Source organism: Typopeltis vanoorti, chromosome 18 (assembly GCF_054136105.1).
Source record: "Typopeltis vanoorti isolate ZY-2024b chromosome 18, IOZ_Tvanoo_1.0, whole genome shotgun sequence".
NCBI classification, from domain to species: domain Eukaryota; kingdom Metazoa; phylum Arthropoda; class Arachnida; order Uropygi; family Thelyphonidae; genus Typopeltis; species Typopeltis vanoorti.
Genome location: NC_143566.1, coordinates 55,025,922 through 55,046,403, shown reverse-complemented (window position 1 = coordinate 55,046,403; position 20,482 = coordinate 55,025,922). Strand labels below are relative to the sequence as shown.

The window sequence follows — 20,482 nt, the reverse complement described above, 5'->3', positions numbered from 1 at the left end:
ATGTGGAAGGTTGTGATGAAGAAATGTATAAACAACTTGGATTAGTGATCAGAGGAAGGGTAATTATTATGGGTGATTTTAGTTATGGCTATATAGAATGGAATGAAGAGATAGCATTTGGAAATAAGGAAAGTGAATTTCTCGAGTTCTTGAGAGATAACTATCTCAGATAGCATGTAAAAAAAGGCACGCGAGGAAAAAGACATCTAGATTTCATCATTTCATCAGAGGATGCAATTGTTCGAGGGGTTTCACATTTTCCTTCAGTTGGTGAAAGTGATCATGAAGTAATCACCTATGTCATGGCTAGTCATATGCAGGCTTTTGTGAGGAAAGGATATATGTGGAATTATAAGGCTGGTGATTATGACAAGCTTAGGAGACAACTTCGAGCTATAACATGGAATGAGGAGTTGAGCAATAAGGAAATAAATGTTGCATTGGAACTTACAAAGAAATACATAACAGCATCATGTTCCCTGGAACATTCTCTTAAGATGAGTGGTGATATTTCATCAAATCCTATCGCCTTATTAACGTTAAGGTTATTTATTTCCTCAAATACTTCCTAAAAAATGCCAAGGGTGAAGTAATACAGAGCTTATAAATATTTTCCCTAAACAAGTTTTAAGTCTGGCTCCCGCTGACGAGACCTCAATAACGATCGAAATCGGTATGGGTAGTGACCATTACCTTAATGCATAGCATCATACATCTCTACAAGGAAATGTACTTTGCATTAGGGGAAAATTCTAAGGAAAGTGATCAGATCTTACTCCACCTTTACAACGAGTTGGCTAGTGTTGCACTACGTGCAGCCACAAACTTGACTCACTTGTCTGTTTGCTTACTTGGGAAAAAGGATTAAAAACCTAGCTTATAAAATTGCTTGGTATCTTCAACATAATATACCCAAGATAAAAAACTTTCTACATCTTACTCTCATCCTGAGATTTTTATTTAATGAGGTCAAAGCACCTTATGGCAACTTGTTTAGGGAAAATATTTATAAGCTCTGTATTACTTCACCCTTGGCATTTTTTAGGTCTGGCTCCCACTGACGAGACCTCAACAAAGATCGAAACCGGTATGGGTAGTGACCATTACCTTAATGCATAGCATCATACATCTCCACAAGGAAATGTGCTTTGCATTAGGGAGAAAATTCTAAGGAAAGTGATCAGAACTTACTCCACCTTTACAACGAGTTGCCTAGTGTTGCACTACGTGCAGCCACAAACTTGACTTACTGGTCTGTTTGCTTACTTGGGAAAAAGGATTAAAAACCTAACTTATAAAATTGCTTGGCATCTTTAACATATATATATAGATATAAATAAATATAATTTTATTTTTATAATTTATATAATGTATGTAATAAATGTTGCTTTTCTTTATTTTAGGAAACCTAAAGGTGAAAAACCTAGAATTCTTACTGCTCTCAAGTCCCAGGTATGTTTATTAAATCTTACTACTATATATCACTGTAATATGATTTATTATTCGTCAAAGGTATTCTTCTTCTTACCTTCCATCCTCAAGGTGGATTGAGTCCCATATTGATAACAGCTCACCACCATTCTCTGTCCAAAGCAAGGTCTTTCATATGCCAACAGCTTTAAAAGTAAACTGCAGTTCTAAGGGCTTTATGCAATGTTAATGTTGGTCTTCCCTTGGCTCTTATACCCTCCTTAGTGTGCTCCTCAAATACCAAGTGAAGAAGTCTGTCTGGTTCCATACTTGCAATGTGACTAAACAGTGAATTTCATGCTTTTAACTATGTTAAAATTGTAGAATTATGGATATTCAGATCTTGCAACACTTATGCATTAATCTTATGTTCTGTCCAATCAGTTTTGTTTATTTTCCTGGTGCATTTCATTTCAAAAGCTAACAGTTTCCTGTCTGCTTTTTTTTTTTTTTTTAAGGTACAAATTTTTTTGCCCCATAGAGAGCTGTTGGTAGCATTTTACTTTCATATAATTTTATTTTTAGAGTTGTAGGAATTTTATTATTTTTCCAAATTTTATTAAGTTTATTCATCATTGACCATGCTAAGGAGAGTGTGTTTTATTATTGCTGTCATTTAAATTTGAAGTCAGATATACTCCTATGTTATTAAAACCATTAACTTGTTCTTGATTAAGTGTTAACTATATATCTTCCAGATTTCATTATCTTTGTTTTACTTGGATTTATAGTCATATTATAATTTCTGGAGGTTTCTTGTAATTTTGCAAGCTGGTATTGGAGATCTGATTTGTTACCTGTTATAATTACTACATCATATGAATATGTGTGTGCAGCTCCACTGCCTAGTATTTTTCTTGTGTGTGCGATTGATGTTTGGTGCCTTTCCAAAAAAATTTTTTTTGAATAAAGTGTGAATAAAACGTTCAGGAAATGAAAAACAAATGAAACCGCTTTACAGTATAATGTTACCTATGGATTAGTCCTGCTAAATACAAATGTTTTTTACACGGAACTCAACAATTAATCATAAGTTGATTTATGATACATCAAAAAATAAAGAAGAACTGTTTTAGGTATATTTTTGTAAATTTTAATAAAAAATTACAGTGATATAATCGGGTCCAGGATACAATTTCAGAATTTATTTGTTCGTTTCCGGGAAGATCTGAAGGGGCCCGAATGGAAGACAATGTACATTCATAATTATATGTACCATTCATTGTTCATTTAAACTCTTATCTCATATTTTTTGACATCTTTTAGGCACCTTTTCTTCTGCGGCGCCTGTGTATATTGCACACTTTGCACACGCCACCAGCCAGGCCTGTGTGTGTGATTGATCTTCCATTGACTTTTACTCCATTTTTTATGAAAAATGTTTCTTTATGAGTTTTTGGATGGAAATGTTAAAAACCATGGGCGGGAGTGGGCATCCATGCATAACTCCTCATTTGATTTCAAGTTTTTTAGTTGTAATATACTTGGATTTCGCAAAGGCTTTTGATAGAGTACCTCATGATAAGTTGACAGTCAAACTAGAGCAGATGGGGTTGGATATTAGATTAGTGCATTGGATTGGAGACTGGCTATCTGATAGGTATCAACAAGTTGTGTATGGGGGTGCAATATCCAGGAAAAGGAAAGTCACTAGTGGAGTGCCTCAGGGGTCTGTTTTAGGGCCATTACTATTTAACTTATATATTAATGATATTGGTGAAGATTTGGATGGAGATATTCAGTTGTTTGCAGATGATGCAAAGTTGGGACGAACCATAAAGAGTAGTGAAGATGTTGTGGCCTTGCAAGAAGACTTGAATAAATTGAGTGATTGGGCAAGCAAATGGGGATGTGAGTTCAATGTTGCAAAATGTAAAGTTTTAAAATTTGGAAAACAAAGATGGGATGCAGAATTTATGCTTGGTGTGAATATATTGTTGGAAGTAGAGGAAATAAGAGATCTGGGGGTGATAGTGGATAAGGATCTAAAATTTAGGGGACACATTGCCAAAATTGTGAAGACAACACAAAGACTTCTGGGAATGATGCGGAGGACACTGACATGTAGAAGTAGGGAGATACTTGTTCCAATGTATAAGGCTTTGATTAGGCCACACTTGGACTATTGTGCCCAGATTTGGTCACCGGGTTTTCAGAAGGATGAAGAGATGTTGGAAAGGGTCCAAAGGCGACTGACTAAGATAGTTTCTGACCTCTGGAATGTTGAGTATGAGGAAAGATTGAAAAGATGTAATTTGCAGAGTCTCGTGGAGAGAAGGAAGAGGGGAGATATGATAGAGACCTACAAGTTGGTAAGGGGTTATTATAGGATCAATGGTGGAGAAGTTCTACAGAGAATAGTGGGAGATCAGGGGAGAACCAGAGGTCATCCCTGGAAACTGTATAAGGAGGGTGTGAGTAAGGGAGTGAGAGGCAGGTTTTTTTCGTGCAGAGTTGTGAGTGATTGGAATGCATTGCCTTAGAGCGTGGTGTCTGCAAGTAGTTTGAATGTGTTTAAGACACGGTATGATGAGATGTGTGTGTAAGATAAAAGGACCTCCTAGATGAGTCTTTGACTCCATGAGGTCTTGTTTAATAATAATAATAATAATATTTTTATATTGAACTATTGCATTTGTATTCTGATAAGAATTTGAAATAAATCTTAGTATTTTAAAATCTATGTTAATCTTTGTTAATATTTGAATAAGTTTTACTGTATTGGCAGAGTCAAATGCTTGTTTTAAATCCACAGTAATAAAGGTCTCTTCCCCTTTCCCATGCAATTTTGGCCAGGCTATGAAGTGTAAAGATGTGGCCAATTGTTGAACTGTTTTTTCTAAAGCCATCTTGTTCTTATTCTATTACTTGTTTGTAAATGTTATTTAGATGATTCTGTGTTATTTTATTAAAGATTTTGTATGAGTGGCAAAGAAGCACTCTTTTGAACATCACCTTTTTTTATTTACCTGTAGGCAAGATTTTGATTATTTTCCAGTCATTTGGGATAGTTCCAGTGAAAGGAATATTATTGAAAAGTTTGGTTAGTTGTTTAATCAGATTAGGTCCACCACTGTGATAGAGCCCTTTGCATATTTCATCATTTCCAGATGCTTTTGATGATTTTGTTTGTTTAACTAACAGGATTACTTCTTCCTCTAGGATTATGGGTGCTGTATCTTTCTCACTGATTGGTCAGTTGGTAGAGCCTCTGCTACCAATGGCTCATGCAAAAAGTTAAGCAAGTTTGAGCGCGGTTAGTAGTTGGAAGGGAAAAAATTTGTTCGATGATGTTGGCACACTCTCCCTCGATGAGTCTTTGGACTCCCTGGAGATGTCAAATAATAATAATAATAATAAGTATGTATGGGTGAAAGCTTTTATATTTAAATATATTAAGGAAATAATTGTCAGTGTCCCATTTCTCTAATATTTCTAGCTACTTTGTCTTGAGAATCTTTCCTGGTGAGAGGTCAAGGTATGTAGTCTTTGGTAATTTCTTTTACTGTAGAGTAGAGAAATTTGGAGTTGTGATGTAAATATACTTCTGTATATTTGTGTTTTTTATCATTCGGCCAATCTATATTTGCTTTTCAGCACATCCTATCTAGCTGATTTTGTAGCTCCCATAATCTCATTATCTCAGGTGTTATCCAGTAATTCTTTGGTTCCCTCCCCCAATAAAAATCTGTCTGCTATCTGTCATCTAGGAGGTCACTTTGACATACACATACAGCTCATCATACATTGCCTTAAACACATTCAGATTCTCTGCATAAGCATATTATATTATGCTTATGCTTATTATATTATGCATATTATGCATACTATCTGCATAAGCAGATAGTATGCATAAGCAAATAGAAGAAATGAGTGGAAGGAGGGTAATTATTATGGGAGATTTCAACTACGGTAGCATTGATTGGAGGGAGGAGAGGACACATGTGTGGAAGGAATTGGATTTTATCCGGTTATTAAGGGATAACTATCTGCGACAGCATGTAATGGAAAATACTAGGGTTCAGAGAGTGCTTGACCTACTAATTGCATCTGAGAATTTGGCTGTAATGAATATTACCACGTTGCCACCAATTGGTGAGAGTGATCATAGCGTTTTGACTTGGGAGGTGTCTAAATAGGTGGAATTTACAATTAAGACAGGGTATATGTGGAATTATCGGGCTGGTAAGTATGACAAGCTTAGGAGTTTGATTGGTTCAGTGCCATGGCATGTAAAACTGCAAGGGCTGGATGTTGATAGTGCATGGGAGGCGGTTAAGAAGTGTTTTCAGGAGGCAATGGCTGACTGTATAATTAGAGTCTGGACAGTAAATCAAGTAGGGGTTAAATGGATGAATAACACCATTAAGCTTGAGCTGCAAAAAAAGAAACAACTGTGGAGGGAATTTAAGGAGAAAGGTGACTGGCAGGCACATGAACAGTATAAAGCGCAGGCCAGAAGGGTAATGAGTGTGGTAAGAAAAGCAAAAGAGGATTATGAAAGAACATTAGCCATGCAGGCTAAACAGAATCCCAAACAGTTTTTTCCATATGTTGCAAGTGAAAGAAAAAATGTATATGGCAGAATGATTTTAAAGAATGCTGATGGTAGGGAAGTAACCGAATCAGTTGATATAGTTGAATTATTGAGAGCACTTTGCAAGAGTATAACATCCAGGTGGTGACATTGCAGGAATGAATGAACCAATAGATTATACGGGAATTGTGGTGAATAAAGTGGAGGTGAGTAGTCTATTGCAAAACCTCAATGTCAATACATCTGTGGGATTGGATGGCATACCAGCTCGTGTTGTACGAGAAGCAGCTAAAGAATTGTCAGTGCCCTTGACCATTTTGTTTAATTTGACTCTCGGGTCTGGGTTAGTCCCAAGTGGGTGGAAAGAGGGGGGGGGATAGTTCCACTGCATAAAGGAGGTTCCAAGACTGCTCTTGTAAATTACCAACCGATCAGCATATCAGGAATCGTCGTCAAGGTCTTGGAGAAAATAGTCAAGAGGAAAATACAGGATTGGATAGACGAAAATGGGATACTGTATGGGGGACAGCATGGTTTTGTGAGGGGTAGATCATGCCTCAATAACTTGATAACGTTTTATAACACAGTGACGGCTAAACTAGATAAGGGTAATGGGTTTACAGTGATTCTACTGGACTTTGCTAAGGCCTTTAACAGGTTACCACATGGAATTTTAATCAGTAAACTGCAGCATATGGAAATGAATATAGTGTTGGTGAGATAGATAGGAGGGTGGTTGATGGAGAGATATCAGAGAGTGGTTTATTCATGAGGAGAGTCCAAAAGACGGCCTGTGACTAGTAGTGTGCCACACGGTTCTGTTCTGTTCTTGGACCACTACTGTTCAATTTGTTCATTAACGATATAGGAAAGGATCTGAAAGGAAGTGTTCATTTGTTTGCTGATGATGTAAAGTTGGGTAGAGCAACTCCAAGGAGTCCTCAGACTCATTGACGGAGGCCCTAAACATCATGTGAAGAACAACTATTCAACATCCACACAGTATCTATCATACTTTGACTTGAACTCATTCACAGTTATGGCACCCACAACAGACTCTGGCAGCTTTTTTCCACTCATTCACCACTCTCCAAGTAAATAACCTAGTTCTAACACCCTTGCTAACCACACTCTTGCCCAGTTTCCATGGATGGCCTCTAGTTCCCCCACCACCACCACCAGTCCTGTTCTGAAAAATATCCTCTGAATTAATCTTATAGAAACCCTTCAGTAATTTTAATGTCTCAATCATATCACCCCTTTTCCACCTATCAACCAATTTCTGCAACCACAAATCTTCAACCTGTTCTCATAAGGTTCATTCCATAGACCTGCTATCATGTTGGTCGCTCGCCTCTGGATCCTCTCCACCTTCTCTCCATGAAGAAGAAACCCTAGTGCCCAGATCTGGGCACAGTAATCAAGATTGGGTCTTATCAAGGCTCGATACAGAGGAACAATAACTTGCTTGTCTCTGCTCGTCAAAGCATTCTTTAGTAACCAAGTGATTTGATGAGCTGATTTAGCCACTTTTGCAATGTATCCCTTAAACTTCAACTCCCAATCCACCAACACTCCTAAATCTGTGCCTCGTCAATCTCTTGGAGTACAGTTCCACCACTGTGAATATGACACCAATGTCAATACTTCTGCTAATCTTTTCACCTCAAAATGCATAACTTTATATTTTGCCACATTAAATTGACATATCCATTCTCCTTAGCCCAGTCCTCCAATCTATACAAATCATCCTGCAAAGTTTTGACATCATGTGCATTCACTATTGCTCTAACCAACTTTGAATCATCAGCAAACAAATGAACAGTTCCTCTCAGATCCATTCCTGTATCATTAATGAACAAATTAAATAGTAGTCGTCCAAGAACAGAACCCTGCTGCACACCACTAGTCACAGGCTGTCTTTTGGACTCTACTTCTGAATAAACTACTCTCTGATATCTCTCCATCAACCACCCTCCTATCCATCTCACCAACACTATATCCATTTCCATATGCTGCAGTTTACTGATTAGAATTCCATGTGGTATCCTGTCAAAGGGCTTAGCAAGATCCAGCAGTATCACTGTAAACCCATTACCCTTATCCAGTTCGGCCATCACTGTGTTATAAAATGTGAGCAAGTTACTGAGGCATGATCTACCCTTCACAAAAACCATGCTGTTCCCCATACACTATCCCATTTTCATCTATCCATTACTGTATTTTTATCTTGACTACTTTCTCCAAAACCTTGACAATGACTCCTGATATGCTGATCAGTCGGTAATTTGCAACAGCAGTTTTGCACTCTCCTTTATGCAGTGGAACTATCCCCCCCCCATTACACCCTCCCCTCGGGATTAACCCAGACCCGAGACTCAAATTAAGCAAAATGGTCAAGGGCACTGACAATTCTTTAGCTGCTTGACGTAAACCCGAGCTGGTATACCATCCAATCCCACAGATGTATTCACATTAAAGTTTTGTAATGTACTATTCACCTCCATTTCATTCAACTCAATTCCCATATAAGCTATTGGTTTCTTCATTCCTGCAGTATCACCACCTAGATGATATTTTTATTATTTGACACATCCAAGGAGTCCAATGACTCATCGAGGGAGGGCACCTGCTCTACAACTCTGTCTCCACCACTCATCCACCAACTGACCGCAACTACACCTTCACCATATACCTCCGCCTACCACCATCACTTTCACAGACTATCACCAACATCCATGCCCATGGCGGGATTCGAACCTGCAGCCTTTTGGCTGGAGAGCGGATACGCTAACCACTCGGCCAACCAGGCCAGCTTTCCATCCTGGAGTTCCTCCTTTACAGACCAGTGACGTCATCTGAAGAAGTATGGACAGCTCTTCCATCATTCTCCACTGCTGCATGACCCGATGGGTTTGCAGCATCCTGACTGAAACAGGTTCCAATCCTAATACTTCAAGACATGATCACCACCTTCTATCCAGCAGATGCATTCCGCCGTAGCTACGTACATCGCTAACCATATTCATACCCAAGAAGCTCTCATCCACGGAAGCTGCAGACTATAGACCAATAACTATTTCTCCAAAGAGCTGATATTGACTCATCACAATTTACTTGTTATAGAATTAAGAATATGATTTACGAAAATAAACAAAGGTAATAGCAATATGATGAATAGTCGATCATTATTCATTGTAGTGAATGACTATATTTTTAAATTGATCCAAGTTAAATCTGGAATCCTCATCAAAGACCCATATATACACAGATGCACCTTGCAGATCTGAGTTTTGCAGATGATATAGTCCTCATTGACTGTAACATCACAGATGCCCAAAACCACTTAAACAGCCTTAGGAGAACTGCAGAAATATTTGGACTAAAAATAAACTCAAAAAACCAAGATATTAAAAAACCAGATAGATATGCATATCTATATAAATCAAAAATACTCCTGCAAATCAAAATACTCCTGATATACTCTTGCAAAGTGCTTGCTCAGTAATTCTACTATATCAACTGATTCAGTAACCTCCCTACCATCGGCATTCCTTAAAATCATTCTGCCATATACATTTTTTCTTTTACTTGCAGCATATTGAAAAAACTGTTTGGGATTCTCTTTAGCTTGCGTGGTTAATTTCCTTTCATAATTCGCTTTTGCTTTTCTTACTACACTCGTTACCCTTCTGGCTTGTGCTTTATGCTGTTGATGGGCCTGCAGGTCACCTTTCTCCTTAAATTCCTTCCACATTTTTTTTCTTTTTTTGCAGCTCAAGCTTAATGGTGTTATTCATCCATTTAACCCCTACTTGATTTACTGTCCAGACTCTAATTATACAGTCAGCCATTAACTCCTTCAAACGCTCCTTTACCCCTTCCCACACTATCAACCTCCAGCCCTTGCAGTTTTACATGCCATGGCACTGAACCAAGCAATCTCCTAAGCTTGTCATACTTACCAGTCCAGTAATTCCACATGTACCCTTTCTTTATTGAAAATTCCACACATTTAGACATCTCCAAGGTTTACTCTCACCAATTGGTGGCAACGTGGTCATATTCATTACAGTCAAATTCTCAGATGCAATTACTAGGTCAAACACTCTCGAACACCTAGCATAATCCATTACATGGTGTCTCGGGTAGTTATCCCTTAATAACTGCATAAAATCCGATTCCTTCCTCCCATGTGTCCTCCTTCCAATCGATGTTGCCATAGTTGAAATCCCCCATAAAAATTATTACTCTCCTTCCACTCATTGCGTCTATTTGTCTATGCATACTATCTCCACCATCTATTCCATCACTTGGTCTGTAGCAGCACCCAACTGTATATTTTGTTTCACCTAGTCTCAATCTCACACCAAATAGCCTCAAATGTGCTCTTTTCTCTATCCCTCAGTTCAACTTCAATTCTCTTTGGCTGCAGTTCATCAGCTATCATCAATAACACTCCCCCCCCCATTCTTTTCACATTCTATCCGACTAACTATATCATCTTCTGTGCCATGTCTCACTAATACCAATAACCTATGGCCAGGATGAGCCAACCAAGGCCAAAAATTCTTCCTTCTTGTTCCTAATACTCTTGGCTGGCATTAGTATACATGAAGTGCAGAAGCCTGTTATCCCATCCCTGTCTTGTTGCCTTATACTAACTATCTCATTCTGATTTGTTGTCCTTCGTACTAGCTCAGGCATATTATATACATTCTTACGCTCAACTGCCTCACTGATGTCTGCATATCCACTTCCTAAACCCCCCCCCCAATAGTTCTAGTTTTCCTGATTCTGCACATCCATTTTCACTTTCAGCAACACTTTTTCTAGTCTCTGCACACCAAATCCATTCAGATGCAAACCATCCATCTTGTATAAGTCCTTTTGCCCATCAAACTCACTCCACATGTCCACAAACTCCACCCCACTCCTCATGCATAAACCTGCACATAAAGTCATTTGCAATTATGGCCCTCCTTCTCAACTCTTCTCTGTCATACTGTGGCAACAGGCTCACTATATTAACTTTTTCACTCTTTTCTTTTGCTACCTCTAGTAAGTCCTTCAGGTCCTCTCTCATAGCAAATTTTTCAGATTTTAAATCATTTGTTCCTGCCACTACTATCATTTCTTTCACCCTCTGCTTTTGCTCTCTAATAGCCTCACTTACATCCTTAATTTTCACACCCGATAAGTATGATTTTATCGAACTCCCATCTATTACACCTCTTATTAGTGAATCATCATACAACTCTCGCTCTTTCATTTTTCTTTCACTCCCCATCATGCTCTCATTTTTCTTATCACTGTCCTGTGGGTGCAATTACTGTGTCAGGTTTATCTTGAATGGATAGAAATGTAGAATCTTCTGTAGAATTTTCCAGACAGTTGTGTAAGGCATATCCATGTATCTTGATACAGCACATACACATGAGTAACAGAAACCACTGTTATCCATGGCCTGCTCCACAATGGCAGTAGCAACTTCATTCATTTGTTGTGAACTGATTGGTTTGTGACTTCTGCCATGTCTTTTTCTAACTCCCAACAAAAAAAATGACTAATCATTCATCACAGAGCACACCAAGATTTTTGTCAATTTTTCTTTTTTCAGTTGTATGTCGACATTTGTTCAGGTGACGAAATTCGCAGAGTGCAACAAGAGCATTTCAGTTTGCTTCACAAGCAGAGTATGTTGGGGCCAGTTCAATGTCCATCTTTTAAACCCTCCTGGCACCTGACTAGTTGCATGATATGCAAATTCATGCATTTTTGGTGTTTATAATGCCCTTAGTGGTGAATTTTGGAACAACCTTTTTTTTTTTATTCTCAGATATCACTTCCACATGAGACACACTGTATGCCTGCAAAGTTTTTCAGCATGTGGATCACTGGATGGCATTCCACATTAACTGATTATCTTCAGGTTGGAAAGGAAGTTAGGCAAGGATTCCTACTTTCTCCTTTCCTCATACTAAAGGTAAGGAGAAAGTAGGAATCTTGCCTAACATCCTTTCCAACCTGAAGATAATCAGTTAATGTGGAATGCCATCCAGTGATCCACATGCTGAAAAACTTTGCAGGCATACAGTGTGTCTCATGTGGAAGTGATATCTGAGGAAAAAAAAAAAAAGGTTGTTCCAAAATTCACTACTAAAGGCATTATAAACACCAAAAATGCATGAATTTGCATATCATGCAACTCGTCATAATGTGAGTAGCAGTAGATGAGTTTTAAGATAGGGTTTAGGATAGGCAATAGATTGATTAGTAATCTGAGGAGGATACAGTACCCCTTTGTAATGACAATGAAGAACTTGGACAAATCCATGACAAAGTTAACGAGATCAGTAGAACAGAGGCCTTCAGCTCAATCCTAGCAAGACAAAGCATATGGTTTTCAAAGGAAATGTTATCTTGAATGTTCACACTCAACAGATAGGGAAGCTCCTGAGAAACAAGTGTATATTAATTATTATTATTATTATGGAAAAAGAATTAACGAAGTCAGCAAGTTCGAGTACCTGAGATATATTATTAATGTGAAGAATTGCTGTTCAGAAGACATCAGAAGCAGATCAGAAATGGCTGAAACAACAGTCAGAGACTTGTCTAAAAGCATCTGGAAGGATCAGTCTCTCTCTCTCTCTCTCTCCACTTGATGGTTTTGGATGCAACTGTTTTTCCAACAGTGACTTAAGGATGTGAGACTTTGAAGCAAAAGAAGTCTGATACTGAAAGGTGGAAAATGGATAGGTGCTAGAAAGGGTCAATAGAACATTAAGGCTTCTTAAGGATACTGACATAAGAAAGTTGAAATATTTTGGATATGTTGAAAGGATGGGAGGAGGACGTCTCAAAACAGTAATAGAGGGTAAAGTTCCTGGAAAAAGAGGAAGGGTAGACCATTAATGAGTAGGTGAATGGTGTGTCTGGAGTGACTAATCTTCAGAGAGTTGAAGCCTCTGGAAAAGCATACAACTGCACCACCTGGCGAGGACTGGTGTGGCACATCACCGAGCATCTGAGTGACCATATGACATCTGATGATGTCCAGTGAATAGATGGATGGATGAAGAAACATTAGAAATTATTTCATTAATTGAGGTTATTCACCCCAAAACTGTTGGAATAATCAAAATATTGTAGGATGGTATGTGGAGGATCTAATTGAGATATTAAATGAGCAGTTCATAAAAGTATTTCATCCTTGTGCATGTGGGTTTGGAGTGCAGTGGATAATTACAAACATAATCCACTATAATATATATATATTATAATATGCCATCTAATATATAATTTAAATGTAAAATGCCACTGGATATCTTATTATGCCATAGTGCAGAACTTTACACTTACTAACACTGAATTAATAATTAATAATCTATTTTGTTTCCCCACACATCCAGCCAGATCAAATCATCCTACAAATGCTGCATACCATTATCTTTTCTGATTGTCTGACCTACTTTTGCATCATCAGTAAATATTAGAAGGTCTCTTGTCAGGTTCTTCCCAGTATTATTAAAAAACAACAATTATTAATATTATTATTAGTATGCTCTCCATGAAGTTGGCAGACTCATCATGGGAGATTATGGTAATGTGTTCCATTCACTGAGATTTCTCCACGTAAAAAATCTACTAATCACACCCCTCTTCACCACACTGTTACATAACTTCCAGGGAACTCTAGTTTTTTCCCCCTTTCTAATCTCTCACCTTCTAACCTTTTTGTAATTCCCTCTGGATTAATTCATTGAAATCCTTAATGGTCTGTATTATATCACCTTTTTTACTCCTATCCAGCAAATTCTGCAATTCATATTTCTTCAACCTCTCTCCAAAGCCAGCATTTCAACATCCCGATATTATCTCTGGACCCTCTACAATGTTTCCACATCACATTGAAAACCAGATGACTAAATTTGAGCACAATAGTCAAGTGTGGTTTGACCAGTGCTTTGGACAGTGACACAACCACTTTGTTATCCCTACATGTTAGAGCACTTCTTATCACAGCAGCACTACAATGTGCAGTCTTTGCAACACTTGCAATATGCCTTCTAGACTTCAGTGAATTTCAATCATCATTCTCAAATCTCGAATCTCATCCACCTCCAGCAGTACAGCACCATCATTCTGTAATATAATGATGGTGCTGTACTGCTGTACCTTATATTTCTGTACTCTAAAATGCAACACTTGCACTTATTAATATAAAAACTGCACCACTCCTTTGTCAAAGTCAAAAGTCTATTCAAATCTCCCTGAGGGAAATTAACATCAGCAATGCTACTTAGAACTCTGCCCAATTTTGAATGATCAGCAAACAGCTGAAAATCCCCAGTCAATCCAATGATATATGATTTACAAATAAGTTAAACAGTAGGGGCCCAAGAACAGAACCAAAGAGCACACATACCATTAGTAGTCCCTCCTTTTTTAAGACTTTGCTCCATTATATAGCCTCCATCGTATGGCCACTCCATAAAGGAGGTGATAGAACTCAAGCATCAAACTACAGGCCTATCTGTGTGTCAGGTGTTGTAGTTAAGTTGTTGGAGAAGAAGCTTGTGAGATCTAGGATCCAGAATTGGATTGACAGCAATGGTAATATCTTTGATGGACAGCACGAATTTGCTAAAGGGAGGTCATGTTTTAGTAATCTACTTACTTATTACAATAAAGTGACTGCTTCCTTGGACAGAGGAAAAGGATACACAGTAATATTCTTGTATTTCACAAAGGCTTTTGATAGAGTACCTCATGATAGGTTGACAGTCAAACTAGAGCATATGGGGTTGGATAGTGCATCGATTAGTGCATCGGATTGGAGACTGGCTCTCTGATAGGTATCAACAAGTTGTGTATGGGGGTGCAATATCCAGGAAAAGGAAAGTTACTAGTGGTGTGCCTCAGGGATCTGTTTTAGGGCCATTCCTGTTTAACTTGTATATTAATGATATTTGTGAATATTTAGATGGAGATATTCAGTTGTTTGCAGATGATGCAAAGTTGGGATGAACCATGAAGAGTAGAGAAGATGTTGTGGCCTTACAAGAAGACTTGAATAAATTGAGTGATTGGGCACGGAAATGGGGATGTGAGTTCAATGTTGCAATATGTAAGATTTTAAAATTTTGAAAACCAAAATGGGATGCAGAATTTATGCTTGGTGAGGATATATTGTCGGAGGTGTAGAAAATTAGAGATCTAGGGGGTGATAGTGGATAAGGATCTGATATTTAGGGGATACATAGCCACAATTGTGAAGACAACACAAAGGCTTCTGGGAATGATGCGGAGGACACTGACTTGTAGAAGTAGGGAGATTCTTGTTCCTTGTATAAGACTTTGATTAAGCTATACATAGACCATTGTGCCCAGATTTGGTCACCGGGTTTTCAGAAGGATGAAGAGATATTGGAAAGGGTCCAAAGGTGACTTACTAAGGTAGTTTCTGACCTCTGGAATGTCGAGTATGAGGAAAGATTGAGAAGATGTAATTTGCAGAGTCTGGTGGACAGGAAGAAGAGGGGAGATATGATAGAGACCTACAAGTTGGTAAGGGGTTGTTATAGGATCAATGCTGGAGAAGTTTTACAGAGAATAGTGGGAGATCAGGGGAGAACCAGAGGTCATCCCTGGAAATTGTGTAAAGAGGGTGTGAGTAGGGGAGTGAGAGGCAGGTTTTTTTTCGTGCAGAGTTGTGAATGATTGGAATGTCTTGCCTGAGAGTGTGGTGTCTGAAGAGAATTTGAGTGTGTTTAAAGCATGGTATGATGAGCTGTGTGTTTGATAAAAGGACCTTGTAGATGAGTCTTTGACTCCATGGGATCTTGGGTAATAATAATAATAATAATAATAATAATAATAATATTCAGCTTGTTGGTATTGTTCAGAGAGCCGGTCTCCAAACTATCTAACCAGAATCCGAGTGAAAATTTGTGACTAGTGCTTTAATTTGTATATGAATGATATAGAAAACATTAAAGGGGGGGGGGGGTTTCAAATGTTTCCTGATGATGCAAAACTGGAGAAGGCAGTAGTTGATAAAGTTGATTTATATATCTTGCAGGATGATTCAAATAAATTGGCAGTGCATCATAATGTATCATAATGCACTTCAGGATGTATAGATGTACATGGCATCATATTTATGATACTGGATTTCAGGAAATTGATTTCAGGAAAAGGCTAGGGATCTTGGGTTGAATTAAGACAGAGATTTGAAGTTCGGAGGATACATTGCAAGATTGCATAATAACTCAAATGATTACTTGGATATTAAAAACATTGCAGTAAAGATAGAGAGATTATTATCCCTCTTTATAAAGCTACCATTTGACTGTTTCTTGATTTTTGGGAGATCAGGAGTTATTGAGGATTTAATGACAAGTGATCAAGCTGGTGACACGTCTGTGGAATGCATCCTATGAGAAGAGATTGAAAGTGTGTGGATTGCTGAATTTAGTTGATTGGTGAAGGAGAGGGTACATGAGAGAAATGTATAAGTTGTTAATGAGATTCTGTGATATTGACAGAAAAGAAATTTTTCAATACAGGAGGAGTAGGGGGAGAACAAAGGGTCACCATAAAAGGGTTGTAAGAGTTTGGTCTGTAAGGGTGTGTGTGGACTAGTTTCTTTGCTTGGAGAATGACTGGATTTTATTACCGGAGGTAATTGTGAGTGCTTCAACAGTGAATGAGTGTAAAGAGAGGTGTGATGGATGCTGTGTGAAAAAGGATTAGCATGAGTCTTTGCATTGAGTCTTTTGACTCCATTGAGGTACTCTATATGTTATTCTTATAATTGTTATTATTGCGCCTTTCATGGGTTGGAAGACTTATCTTTGGAGATATATTCAACTGGCAACATATTTATCATACTGACTTTTAAAATCCTCAACACCCCCTTACATTAACACATTCTGGTAATGCATTCCATTCACTGACAATTCTTCATGTAAAAAATATACTCCTCACACTCCTCTTCACCACATTCTTACATAACTTCCAGGGATGACCTTTGGCTTTTCCCTCTCACCTTATACTCTTTTTAGAATTCTATATGGATTAACTGAATAAAATCCTCTCACTAACTTAAATGACTATATAATATCACCTGTTTTCCTCCTTTCCATCAAACATTGCAATCCACATTTCTTCAACCTCTCTTCGTAGCCAGTATTCCAAAGTTCTGGTATTAGTCACTCATCTCTGGACTCTCCCTCCAATGTTTCCACGTCATGTTAAACACCAGGTGACCAAATGTGAGCACAATAGTCCAAGTTTGGTCAGACCAGTGCTTTATACCATGGCACAGCCACTACATTATCCCTACGCGTTAGAGCACTTCTTATCATAGCAACACTATGACGTGCAGCCTTTGCAACACTTGCAATATGCTGTCTAAACTTCAATCTGTTGTCAATCATTGCTCCCAAATCTCAAATTTTATCCACTTCCCACAGTATGGACCATCAGCATTGTATACAGCCTTATATTTCTGCACTCCAAAATGCAATACCTTGCACTTATTAATATTAAAACTATGACTCCCACTCCTTTGTCCAAGCAAAAAGTCTATTCAAATCTTCCTGAAGGAAATTAACATCAGCAGTGGCACTTATAATTCTCTCCAACTTTGGATCATCAGCAAACAACTGAAGTTCCTCCGTCAGTCCACATGATATATCATTTACAAACAAGTTAAACAGCAAGGACCCAAGAAGAGAACCTTGGACCAGCTACAACTTGCTGGTAACGTTCAGAGAGCCAGTCTCCAATCCATCTAACTAATATACAATTTATTCCCATCCTCTTCTGCTTGTATACCAAGTTATCATGTTTTAATCTATCAAATGCTTTTGTAAAGTCCAAGAATATCACTGTTTTCTTCCTTATCCAGTGTATGATTATCCTCTTTGAATAACACTTTACTCTAAGAGGATACTCATTACCTTATCATAAAATGCAAGTAAATTGCTAAAAGACAACTTACTCTTTACAAATCCATGCTGTTCATCATAAAGAATGCCATGTCCATCAAACCAATTCTATATTCTATTTCTAACAATCTCTTTAACACCTCGAATACAATTGCAGTTATACAGAATAATCTGTATTTGGAAATTTCTGTGCTTGGACCATGCTTGTGTACTGGTACTGTTTTGCCTTCTTTCCACTCCTTAGAAACCCTATCTACTGCAAGATTTTAATTAAATAACTGGGTCAAGGGCATTGCCAACTGTTGTGCGCATTCCTTAAGAATACGTGGTGATATGTCATCCACCTTATCTAACCCAATCAACTCTGATTCTTTCAATTTCAATTCTCCTAATACTTGACTTCTATGTATTGCAAGGCATAATTTGCATCATGATATATACTGAAAAAAGTACTTGTTCGGTAATTCCACAGTATCCTTTGCAATGGTCACTCTGATGCAATGACTATCTACCTGTGTCAAACTGCCATGGTTATTCTTTCTCCTGCTTGCCATATAGCAGAAAAATTCCCTTGACTTAATCTTTGTTTGACCAGGCAATATCTTCTCATAGTGCTCCCTTTCTTTCTTTACCATGCTTGTCACCTTCGTAACCTGCGTATTGGACCTTAGTATCTCCTTGCGGACATGTATGATGCTATGCATTAAGGGAAGGGTCACTACCCAGACCGATTTCCCTGTTTAAGTGTGGGGTTACCTCTCCAAAAAACTTGTGAGATCCCTCAGAGCACCCAACAACGAGCGACCCGCAGGATCAAAAACTCAGCATTGTTCCCATCAGTAATAGGCTCACCCTGCCACTGGGAAGAACTCTCGGTGTTGGCTCTACCCTGTTACAGGCTCACCCCACCACTGAGCAGAGGCGTTCATATTTCACCTGGGGGGGGGGGAAGTACAGCAACAGCCACGTCTCAGTTAAAACTTCATGGGCTATATCATTGCCATTCATCACCCAAACTTCCAACCAGTTTCGACCTTTATTGAGGTCTCGTCCATGGGAGCCAGATCCTGAGGTAGTGATACCAAAGTTAAAGTAATGTAGAACTTATATTTATCTATATGAGTTTCCACAAGGTGCTTTGACCTTATTAAATAGAAATCTCAGGATGAGAGAAAAATGTAGAAAGTTTTTTACCTTGGGTATACTATATGTTAAAGATACCAAGAAATTTAATAAACTTTGTTTTAATACTATTTTCCGAAGTAAGCAAACAAGCAAGTAAGCTAAATTTGTGCCTGAAGTATTTTCAGGTCTGAGGCAAAGGTGGAATAAGTTCTGATCACTTGCCTCTGATCATAAGCTCTGATCAACTGCTTACATGTCTGCAAGGAGATATGCTTTGCATTATGAGAGATACTAAGACATGTGATCAGAGCTTATTCCACCTTTATCATGAGTTGCCTCAGACCTGAAAATATTTCAGGCACAAACTTAGCTTACTTGCTTGTTTGTTTACTAGGGAAAGTAGGATTAAAACCAAGTTTATTAAATTTCTTGCTATCTTTAACGTATAGTATACCCAAGGTAAAAAACTTTCTACATCTTTCTCTCATCCTGAGATTTTTATTTAATAAGATCAAAGAACCTCGTTGCAACTCGTATAGGTAAATATAAGGTCTGCATTACTTCAACCTTGGTATCACCACCTCAGGGTATGGTTCCCACTGAAGAGATCAAAACCGTTATTTGTAGTGGCCCTTCCCTTAATGCATAGCATCATACATGTCCACAAGGAGATGTGTTTTACATTATGGGAGATACTAAGGCAAGTGATCAGAGCTTATTCCACCTTTGCCATGAGTTGCCTCAGACCTGAAAATACTTCAGGCACAGACTTAGCTTACTTGCTTGTTTGCTTACTTGCTTGTTTGCTTACTTGGGAAAATGGGATTAAAACCAAGTTTATTAAATTTCTTGGTATCTTTAACGTATATAGTATACCCAAGGTAAAAACTTTCTACATAGGTAGATTGTTCATAAGGAATGATGTAGAATTTGTGGATCTGTGGTCTCTGTTTGATGAAAAGAATGATTTGTACAATGCCGATGAAGTGTATCTAAATATTTTTGATGTTAGGTGTCTGGAGAGAGCTTTGTTCACCGAGCATGCTGAAATTAAAATTCAGAGAAATTTAACCAATTAGGGTGGAAGTCAGTTAGTGTGAAAGCACCCATGAAATGAATGAGTGTTAGAATGACGAAATGAGGAATCTAGTCTCTCAAGCAAAAATATTGAATAAGGTAGTCAGCTCAGAAAGAAAAGGTGGGTGGGGAATTAAAGAAATGCTGCAGTTTCTATATACTAATGCCAGAGTTATCAGAAACAAGAGGGAGGAGTTTCTGGCATTAGTTAGTGCAAACTCCCCAAAAGTTATAGGCATTAGTGAGACTTGGCTAACAGCAGATGATGTAGTTACAGGGATTGAATGTGAAGGGTTTAGTATTTTCAGGTAAG

At 38.1% G+C, this 20,482-nt stretch overlaps 1 protein-coding gene across 1 annotated transcript in view; it reads left to right on the top strand.

The window, feature by feature from the left end:
- The window catches only part of LOC150096673 (twitchin-like), a 2,440,784-nt gene that overhangs the window by 193,735 nt on the left and 2,226,567 nt on the right, over positions 1-20,482 (top strand). Inside the window, exon 10 of the mRNA XM_090408679.1 lies at positions 1,404-1,452. Within this exon, the coding sequence (XP_090264805.1) occupies positions 1,404-1,452 (49 nt within the window). The remainder of the gene's footprint in view (positions 1-1,403; positions 1,453-20,482) is intronic.